This window comes from Dendrobates tinctorius, unplaced genomic scaffold (genome assembly GCF_039654945.1).
Source record: "Dendrobates tinctorius isolate UK_male_01 unplaced genomic scaffold, ASM3965494v1 ptg000079l, whole genome shotgun sequence".
Classification (NCBI taxonomy): domain Eukaryota; kingdom Metazoa; phylum Chordata; class Amphibia; order Anura; family Dendrobatidae; genus Dendrobates; species Dendrobates tinctorius.
Genome location: NW_027361747.1, coordinates 10187610 through 10198505, shown reverse-complemented (window position 1 = coordinate 10198505; position 10896 = coordinate 10187610). Strand labels below are relative to the sequence as shown.

The 10896-nt window shown below is 43.5% G+C and overlaps 1 protein-coding gene across 1 annotated transcript; it reads right to left on the bottom strand.

The window, feature by feature from the left end:
• Window positions 1-3327: 3327 nt before the first annotated feature.
• ZAR1 (zygote arrest 1) lies at window positions 3328-7236 on the bottom strand. The gene is made up of 4 exons (XM_073583487.1): window positions 6584-7236; window positions 5067-5159; window positions 4913-4987; window positions 3328-3617 (listed from the first exon to the last, which is right to left on the bottom strand). Exons 1-4 carry the CDS (start codon window positions 7211-7213, stop codon window positions 3474-3476), a joined length of 942 nt encoding a protein of 313 aa, XP_073439588.1. The 5' UTR covers window positions 7214-7236; the 3' UTR covers window positions 3328-3473.
• Window positions 7237-10896: the final 3660 nt, after the last annotated feature.

Here is a 10896-nt window from a genome sequence, read left to right as displayed (position 1 = left end):
CAGCTGAAGTGTATTGCAGCACACGCTACTGGCCAATCAGACCCTCACAACTGACGTCCAAATACACCTGAATGGAGGTGCATGGCAGTGACTTCTTGCACTCCCATCATTTGCTTGCAACAAGTCAGCTGCATGTTTCAGAAGAGGACACTGTGGCAAAGAAGTAGATTGAGTTTTTTTTTTTTAATCAGCAATTACATGTTTGGTATAGTACCATATGGAGGCCCCTGGCCAGGGCATTCTACTGTATGGATGTGTTATATAAAATCTGCAAAAGACAAAATGAGCAAAAACCCTGCTGTAACCAAGTAAAAGCAAAAGTGCATCTAAATAATAGTTTTTATTAATACTGGTTTTGATCAAAAGTAGCATGAAAGCTATCCCACTATGACACGGTAACTCTGTTCAGGATAGTCCTACACTGTCTAGTATTAACCCCTTAATGTCCAATGACATACAGTCCGTCATCAGACATCTCCCCTGCTTTGATGAGGGTTCTGGCACTGAGCCCGCATCAAAGCCGGGACATGTCAGCTGTTATGAACAGCTGACATGTGCCCGCAATAGGCGCGAGCGGAATCGCTGTCCGCCCGCGCCTATTAACTAAAATCCTACTATCAAAGCTGACAGCGGGCATTTGGCCAGAAATGACCTCATCGCTGACCCCTGTCACATGATCGGGGTCGGCATCATGTTGCCTGGACAACCAGAGGTTGTTCCAGGCATATGGCTCTCAGTGCCACCCAGTGGTCAGTGCTGAAAGCACAGCAGTGAGACTGCTACATATGGGCGATCTGCTCATCGCCCATATGTAGCAGAGCCGATCGGGTTGCACATGCTTCTAGCCTCCTATGGAGACTATTGAAGCATGCCAAGAGTTAAAAAAAAAAAAAAACACTAAAAGTTCAAATCACCCCCCTTTTGCCCCAATCAAAATAAGACTGTACAAAAAAATCCCAGATACACATATTAGGTATCACAGCGTTCAGAATCGCCTGATCAATAAAAAAAAAAAAAAAAACCGCATTAACCCGATCGCTGAGGCTGGTTTCACATTTGCATTTTTTTGCGCTGGAAAAAACGCATACCTGCACATGCGTTTTTTTCCCCTATATTTAACATGGGTGCGCATACCTGCGCGCTGGCATGCGCACGTATGCGATTTTCATGCGCTGCGTTTTTTTGGGGTGTGCGTTTGTATTTTCCAGGCGCAGCATGTTGCATTTTTTGGCCCTGCAAAAAAGCGCATGCGCACGTTTTGCGCTAAAAATGGCCATTATAGCCTATGGATGCGCATAGGCATGCTTATGTATGCGTTTTTTTGCACATGCGTTTTTTTTTTTTTAACATTAGTTTAGACAATGGAATTTAGGGGTTTGGGTTAGAGTTAGGGTTAGTTAAGGGGTTAGGGTCAGGGTATGGTTTGGTTAAGGGTCAGGGTTAGAAAAATCATGGTTTGGGTTAGTGTGAGGGGCCACCTAATGTTTGGAAAAACGCAAACGCGGTAAAAACGCACTAAAAACGCTTACAAACGCATAAAAACGCTGCGTTTTTTTCATGCATGCTCAAAAATGCTTGAAAAAAAAACGCAGCAGTTGTAGGCTTTTGTATGCGTTTTTTCAATGCGTTTTTTTGCGGGAAAAACGCGCTGCAAAAAAAGCAAGTGTGAAACTAGCCTGAACGGCGTAGCGAGAAAAAAAATTCAAAACGCCAAAATTACTTTATTTGGTCACCAAGACATTGCATTAAAATGCAATAACGGGTGATCAAAAGAACGCATCTGCACAAACGTGGTATCATTAAAAACGTCAGTCCAGCACAGAAAAAAATAAGCCCTCACCCGACCCCAGCTCATGAAAAATTGAGATGCTACGGGTCTCGGAAAATTGTGCAAATTTTTTTTTTTATAGCAAACTGGAACTTTTTTCACCACTTAGATAAAAGAGGACATAGACATGTTTGGTGTCTATGAACTCAAAATGACCTGGAGAATCATAATGGCAGGTCAGATTTAGCATCTAGTGAACCTAGCAAAAAAGCCAAGCAAAAAGCAAGTGTGGGATTGCACTTTTTTGGCAATTTCACTGCACTTGGAATTTTTTTCCCGTTTTCAAGTACACGACATGGTAAAACCAATGGTGTCATTTAGAAGTACAACTCATCCTGCAAAAAATAAGCCCTCACATGGCCATATAGACAAAAAAAAAAAAAAGTTATGGCTCTGGAAAGAAGGGGAGGGAAAAATGACAATGCAAAACCAAAAATACCCCTGGTCATTAAGGGGTTAAGAACCTTGCCTTGTGTCAAAGTTTACCTTAATGTGTGAACAAGGGCAGACTAAAGGACCGGGTCCCAACCAGTAGACCCCAGTCTGGGGAAGCCTTATATACAATTTCCAGCTCAGGAGAGGGAGGCTACACCACAGCTTGCACAGAATGCAAAAAAAAAAAAACCACACAAATTGAGCTTGGTTTGAGTTCACACATTGAGGTCAACTTTGACACAAGGCAAGGTTTTTAATATTAGACAGTGTAGGACTATTTGCTCATTTTGTCTTTTGCAGGTTTTAGGGCCAGTGTCAACTTGCATTTATATGCTGCATGTGTATCAACTCAAAACCAAGCTCAATTTTTGTGTTTTTCTTCATATGGTTGTATTGCAAGTAGTATCTATTGTAAAGTCTACATTACCTGAGTGATAAGTGAAATCTTTAGTATTGCACTATACCCATATTTCTCTGCATCATGAATTGTGGTAGGTGGTTAAGGGGCCCATGGAAGCTTTGAGCTGGTACTGGTTGATGCACTCACTTACCACCATCTTCACCACAGTTCAGTTCCCATTTAATGAGAAGCTCTTCACGCTCCAAGCCTAAAGTTTGTTTTCCCTCCACAATGTAGACCTACAGAGCTCTATTCTGACTCCATAGACTTGCATTGTAAGGTCAGAGTCACACTACAGCCAGATACGGCCGAGTCTCGCAGGTTAAAACCAAGCTCTGGCACCGGCACTCCGGAGCGGAGCGTGCAGCTCCATGTATTGCTGTGCGGCTGCACGCTCCGCTCCGGAGTGCCGGCGCCAGAGCTTGGTTTTAACCTGCGAGACTCAGCCATATCTCGCTGTGTGTGATCCCAGCCTAAGAGTCTGGATCACACAGTGTGAGCCAGAGACTGAAGAGTGGTGATATCACTTAAGAGGAACACAATACTGGATAGACCACTAGATACAGTTTTTGGGGGGTGGTTAAGAAAAAAAAAGTTGATGTAAGGGCTTTAAAAAGGATGGCTGAAAGGCATAGTCCAACGCATACAAAGTCAGTCAAACAACTTTATCTTAACCCAGATATTTTATTCAGTATAATGACAGTTGTGCTGTGTAGATTTTTATTGCACTACATGCTGTATGTTTAATGACGCCAAAAGGAAAAAACAAAAACCATGCACATATCTGGCCTAACTGTGGGGAAGACTGAACTAAATGATGTACTTGAAACTGAAGGTACTGTCACAGGAGAGCCTCTTGCCCTTGCATCTTCCACACAGGTCTTGCCGGTGGGGTCTTTTAGGGTCTACGTGACGCTCTTTCACAGGACAGATGCACCTTGTCTGTTTGCAGCTCTGCGAAGAGATTGTTACAGACAAGTTATATTTTACAACAGTTTTCTGTCAAAAAATTCTGGATTTAAATATAAGTGACATTGTAACCCCGAAATAACCCACTATCACTTGGCTTATTTCACTCATAAGAACCCACTGGAAAAACTTGCTGCGGGGGCGCGTACTGCTGCATGGATTCCAGAATGGGTAGCCATCAGATTTTATTATCCCCCCTATGTTCCCTACTTTGTGGATAGACTTTTTATCATGTTTAAGACTGCACTGGCATTGCATATGACTGAGGTCTTACTTATATGGTACTTCATTATATGTACATTTTATAGGGTGGTGTTTCTTGCTGGACTATGTCACAGTGCGCTGTAGTTTAACCGGTGCACCTGGATCTTTACCATTCTGCTCTCTCTTTAGGGTTATCACATGAAGTAAATAATTGTAGTCTGTCTTTTGTATTTAATAAAATATCTTTATATCTAATGAAAACATACAGACTTGTGGTTATGTGTTATAGGCTCCATTGTTGTTTGTGTTTCACATTACAATGCAAGTCTGCATGAGACAGCAGTGCCCAGACCAGCTGGGGGTCTTCTGCCCTGAACTCTGCCTCCCCCCAGGCACATAGGATGCTGTTCAGTTTGGGTACAAGAGAAATGCAGGCATCACAGTCCACACTAGGGAGCATTTACAGGACTCCATTAAGTGTTCAAGCCCAACTTCTTGTCAGGAAATCTGATCAGTCCTTGCACATGGATGTATGGATTCCACCCAACTGATTAACCATAGGAGAAAAAAAATCATCCACAATACAGTGTTTAATGAAGCACATATACAAGTTAATTGTGCCTACATACAACAGATTGTTGTACAAGCCCTAAGATGTAGAAAAACCATGGCTGCCTTTCTAGAAGGTGAACCATCCTCATCAGGAAACTGGATCTGGTATTGATTAATCAGTTCCAGTGCAATACCAGACACCTTATAGAACCCCTTAACCAAATGCATAATACAGCCTACAGCTGGGGGGGGGGGGGGGGGGGTCTTGGTCTTTTTAGGACTCTTGGATTCAGATATCTTCATAGACTCCAGTGAGGAAAACAGAGCATGAAATGTCAGACGCCATGTCTCTTTATAGCCAGGCACTATTGTGTCCTCTGAAGTCAATGGCTTTGATTAGGAAATGCATCCAACACTTTATGGGGGGGGAGGTGATGCCCATAGTCAAACTGGTTGGCATGAGCCCAGCCAAAAGGTGGCCTATAATTAATGTGAACATAAGAATTGTTGGGGCAGGCACTTACCTGGCACATGATGTCCTCTACTCGATAAGGGTTAAAGGACTTCTGACAAGTTCTGCAAAACTGCTTGAAATACACCTAACAGAGGCAAGAGTTACAGTGAGCAGTCCTGCCGCACGCATCCCCCACCCGCTGCTGCAGTGCACACGCCACTCACCTTGTTGGTCCCCTGCACGCACCAAACATATGCACTTTCCCAGCGGATGTTGCAGTCTTTACAGTGGTAATAACCATACTTTTGTTCTAGGAACTAAGAAAAAAAAATTGGTTTCCCCTTGCCTACATCTACTGCCAAATGAGCATTCATTAATAAAAAACAAACAAAAAAATATATAAAAAAAGTCTTGTACATTTCACAGACTTGTGCCAATGTCGAGTTTAGCAAGCCTAATCTAAGCTCTTGTGCACATGTAGGTTAGTTTTAGTCAGGGGAGGCGAGTAATTGTTAGTTTACCCAAGGCAAGAAGTAGCGCATCCCACCAGCCCAATACCTGATCCCACTTAGCACAAGCACCACGCTTGTGTAGAAAGTTAGGGTGTGCACACGCTGCGGATTCTGCTGCGGTTTCGCAGCAGATTTGGCCGCTGCGGATCCGCAGCAGTTTGTGCTGCGGTGTACAGTACCATAATATCCTATGGATATTAAAAACCATGGTGTGGATTTTTCCGTGCAGTTTTCCTGCGGTTTCTAAACCGCAGAAAGAATTGACATGTCAACTCTTTCTGCAGATTCTGCTGCGGTTTGCCATCTCCTCCATTGTGGAGATGAAAAACCGCAGGCTAATCTGCAGGTCTTTTGACTTGCGGATTTTATAAAATCCACGCGGCCAAATTCACATCCCAATCCGCAGCGTGTGCGCCTTAGGGTATGTGCAAACGCTGCGGACTGGGGGTGCAGATTTGGCAGCGCGGATTTTGTAAAATCCGCAGGTAAATCTGCAAGTCAAAAGACCTGCAGATTAGCCTGCGGTTTTTCATCTCCACAATGGAGGAGATGGTAAACCGCAGCAGAATCCGCAGAAAGAGTTGACATGTCAATTCTTTCTGCGGTTTAGAAACCGCAGGAAAACTGCACGGAAAAATCCACACCATCTACACTGCTGTTTCCATTTCCCATAGGACATTATGGTATTGTACACCGCAGCAAAAACTGCTGCGGATCCGCAGCGGCCGTAACCGCAGCAGAATCCGCAGCGTGTGCACACACCCTAACAGCTCAAGCAGGATGGATGTGATTTCTTAGACACATGCCCCCTGTGCACTTAGACACTGGAGATGCATGGTTTTTAAGCATTTTATATGCAGGGGGGGCTGTAACCTTTAGCACCGTTATATTTAGATTAGTGTATAAGGGCATGTTCACACATTGCATGTTTATAGCACAAAAAGCCAAAGCATTGGCAGGAAAAAAAAATGAACCAATTTCTCCCTTGCATCCCCCCTTCCTACTGACTTTCAATTAAGCACATGAAAAAAAAATTGAAATAGACAGATAAAACATAAATGGAAACCCATACTTTGATGGTTCAAGTGTGCAAGTAAAAGTTAAGCAGCATGTGCACGAGAGTGCAGAAGTTTCATTTATTTTGTTGGCACCATAAAATGCTGCATTTTTCAGCAGAAAATAAAGCCTGTGAATAAGCCCCAAGTGTTCTGTAGAGTACAGCGGCTTACCTGGAATCTTAGTCTTGTCTGCCCAGGTGAAGGGGCGGATTGGGCCTCAGTCTCGTCCACTTTTTTGGCTTCGTTCCCATCACTAGCCTGTTTTTTGCCCTCTTTATCACTTGGAGTTGCAGGGACATCATTCTTTGCAGCCTCTTCAGTTTCCAGCTGGGCTTCTTCATCCTCCTCTTGGAAAGATGTCAGTCTTCCAGCAGCGACTGGCGAGTACACGGCTATTGTTCTGGGGAAGCGGACAGTCTTAGTGGGAGATGGCGGACTTTCCTGGTCAGACAGAACCTGCTGAGGTTTTCTGAGGGTTCCAGGCCTCCTCCTGATTAGAGTTCTGGGGCCCAGAGAGCACTGGACAGACACATCCTGTCTGGGGTTTACCTGGATGCCCACATCTCTGGTATTTGCTTTCCTTAGTCTCGGGGTAAGGTTGGGATTCACCTGAGACAGGATAGCCTTTAACTGAGCTCTTTGGTAGTTATCAAAATATTCTCCAGTGTCACCATAGTTGGCCAGGTAGTTCTTCTGCCTCCAGCTCATCCCTTTATTTTTAGGATTCAGATACCTGAAGGAGTAAGGATTGTATGTGGAATACATGTAGTTATCCATTGCCTCATCTGTGAAGCTAGCCATAATGTCTGGCTAACAGCACAGCGCCAGGTGCTGGCTTAAATAGTGTTTGCCATGATTGGCCATTAATCTGGGGATTGGACGCATCTGCTGGAGTTCAACATACAAATATCCAAGGAAATGTACACTCCTGTGCCATAACAATAAATCCAAACACTGTGGAGGTAACCAGCGAGAATTGTAATGGCAGTCAGCATGTGGTGGGTTGTTGTTTTTTTAAGCGTTTCCTATAACACCACTTTCCACCATTTTCTATTAAATGTTACACAATAGGGCTTGTTATAGAGGCAGATTCATAGAGCGAGTGCTGTGTATAAAGGCCCCGTCTCACTAAGCGATCTCGGTAGCGAGATCGCTGCTGAGTCACAACTTTTGTGACGTGACAGCGATCTCACCAGCGAGATCGCTGTGTGTGACAGCGATCAGCGAGCGGCCCCCCTGCCGGTATCGCTGATCGCTGCAAGAAACCTCTGGACATTTCTTTGGTCGCTGGTCTCCCGCTGGCCAGCACGCATCGCTGTGTGTGACAGGCGGGAGACCAGCGATCAGGTGTAAAAAAATAATTTAAAAAAATATAGTTATTCTCACCTTCCGATGTCCCGTTCAGCCTTCCTGCCTCTCTCCACGCTCCGGTCCCAGTGATCCTTTGCACGAATGACCGCGAGACTTTGTTATCCCTCGAGACCGTGACATCTCGCGGTCATTCGTGCAAAGGATCACTGGGACCGGAGCGTGGAGAGAGGCGGGATGGCTGAACGGGACGTCGGAAGGTGAGAATAACTATATTTTTTATTTTGATACTATTTTCTACAGCGATAGCCAGCGATGCCGGGCGCTCGGCGTCGCTGTGCTGATCGCTGTGAAGCTGTCAGTGTGACAGCTCACCAGCGATCACATAGCGACTTACCAGCGATCCTGACACCTTCATATCGGTGTCGGGATCGCTGGTGAGTCGCTTAGTGAGACGGGGCCTTAAGAATGGCCCAGAGAGCTGTATATTGCCTGCTAAGATAAGATGAGATTTCTAAGCAAAAGCCGCTTCAGGAAGAAGTTTTTTTTTCTTTTCAGCCTTTTTTAAGAGGGTTTTTTTCCTGAAGGGTTCTTTGCAGCCTTTTGACTGAACATTGCCTGGTTTGGAGAGGGTTTTGTTCAGGATCAGCTTCAAAGAAGTGATGTGCACTTTCTTTTTCCCAACAGGCATTTTTTTAAACATATGCAGGAATTAAAAAAAAAGCTTAAAAAAATCCTTGTGCGAACAGCAAGGTGGATGTCCCTTTGGGTATGCGCACGCAACGTGTTTATCAGGTGGATTTAACTGGAAACCTGCTAGAAAAAGAACCACGTTCCCATCGTAAGTTTTTGTGAGTTTTTGATGTTGCAGATTTTCTGCACCATTATGTAAAATAGGTTACTTTCATTTTTTGAAAATACACAGTGTGAAAAAAAAAAAAAATCACCATGGGGAATTGTGGGGGAAAAAAATTCCAGGTGAGTTTAAAGCATGTCCCCTGAGAAAAAAATACTTCAAAAATTATCAAAAGAATCTTCCTATCCATTTCTATGTAGAAACGACTTGTTATTCATATGTTCAGGCTTGTGACCGGACCATTCTTCAGACATTTTCTGCTATGAAGAGGCTCCATACTTTACTTTGGGAATGAGCATTTTTGCCTGTGAAAATGCTCACATTTTAGGCCATGTACACATGTTGAGTATTTGGTGAGTGTTTTACCTCAGTATGTGTAAGCCAAAACAAGGAGTGGGTGATAAATCCAGAAGTGGTGACGGGTTTCTATTATACTTTTCCTCTGATTGTTCCTCTCCTGGTTTTGGCTTAAAAATACTGAGGTAAAAAACTGACCGAATACTGAACATGTGAACGTGGCCTCATTGCTATATGAACGCCCACAAAAAGCTGCAAAAATGGCACAAAAAACTCTCAAGATACACCTTAAAAATGTTGAAGAAAATGGCAAAAAAGTGTGCACAAATAGCTTTAGGAAATGCCTGAAAAACGTGCAAAAAAACGCAGGAAAAAAAAAACACGCTGAGCGTTACCTGAAGGAGGTTTCTGCTTTAAAAAATTTAGTTTTTCCCTTATACAAAACACTGTGTGAACTTACCCTAAAAGAACGGCTTCTTGTACTTCACCATCACTAGGCGGCAGCGAGGAAGCCGTTATAGTACATCAATGGCCCCCGAGAATGTAACTAACACACAGGTGACATGACCATAGACGCCATCAGTGCTGATAATGGCACTCACACATGCAAGTTCCTATTTTTTTCTGTAGTTTATTCCATTTGCAATTGAAAAATTGAGGGTTTTTTAAACTGTGATTTTGATGAGAAAATATATTTTTTATATGGTTTTTCAGTGTTTGTAGAATTAATTAGACCTGCTTTCAAGTGAACCTGGTCTAACTGCGATTATAAGGTGATATTCACATGCAGCATTTGTTGCAGACATTTCTGTTCCACATCTTTATATGCAGTTTGTAACCAAAAAAACATAGCTTCCGTAAAATGAAAAACTGAATCTGACTGAAAATCATAATTATAAAATGCACAACTTTTTATTGTATATTATCAATGTCTCCCCTTCCTTAAAGGGGATGTCTGGGCTGAAATGAAAAGTGCTGTTAAGACGCAGGCTGGTTTCACACTAGCTTTTTTAGCGCTGCGCTTCTTGCGCGTCCATGCGCATGCGTCCTGCGCCCCTATCTTTAACATGGGGGGCGCATGGTCTAGCGTTTGCACGCGCTTGTATGCGTTTTCGTGCGTATGCGCTGTTTTGTAGTGTGTGCCTAGGCGCGCCGGTCGCAACCTGTTGCATTTTTGGTCCGTCCGACCTGTCTCAAAAAAACGCTTGCGCACAAAAATCACATTACAGTCTATGGGAATGCAGGCGTGCGCATAGACATGCGCATGCCTACGTTTAAAATTGCATGCGTTTTAAGAGTTAACATGGCTAGAAACTGGTTAAAACGCATGTGCCTAAAAAAGCAAATGCATACAAAACGCATGATGCATTTTTTGCATGCGATTCTATTGCGCACGAAGCGCAGCGCTAAAGAACGCTAGTGTGAAACCAGCCTCATCAGCTTCTCTCGGTAGAAGAGAACTGATGAATCTAGTTGGGACATGACTGCAAGAGTACACAGAGTGACTGCAGACTTTTCATTTTAGGTTGTACCACCCCTTTAAGAAAATTGTAATGATTCTCGACAAATAATTCACAATGTCCACACAGCCATGAGAACCCACCCATCAAAACTGAACTGGTATTTTTGTTTTTTTTAGATGGCCATCCCAAACCATACCAAACTAGAGTACATAAACATATCCTGAGATTGCATTCACATCAATATACAGTATATTGTGCAGTGACAAATCTCAAAGCAAAGCTCACACAAGTTTTTGGCAGATTAGCACCCTATACTTGTGAAAATAATCTATTGAAGTAAAAAATGAGCTTTCCACAGTGATAAACACCATTAAGGTATGTGCCCACGATCTGGAATAGTAGCGTTTTGGACGCAACGTGGGATCCCCCTTATTTTTAATATCCAGCTGAGGGAAAGCAGACAGCTGGGGGCTGGTGTTATTATTCTGGAAAGAGGCCAATATCCATGAAGCTGCCCAGGATATTAATATCAGCTCACAGCTGACTGCATAGCCTCTACT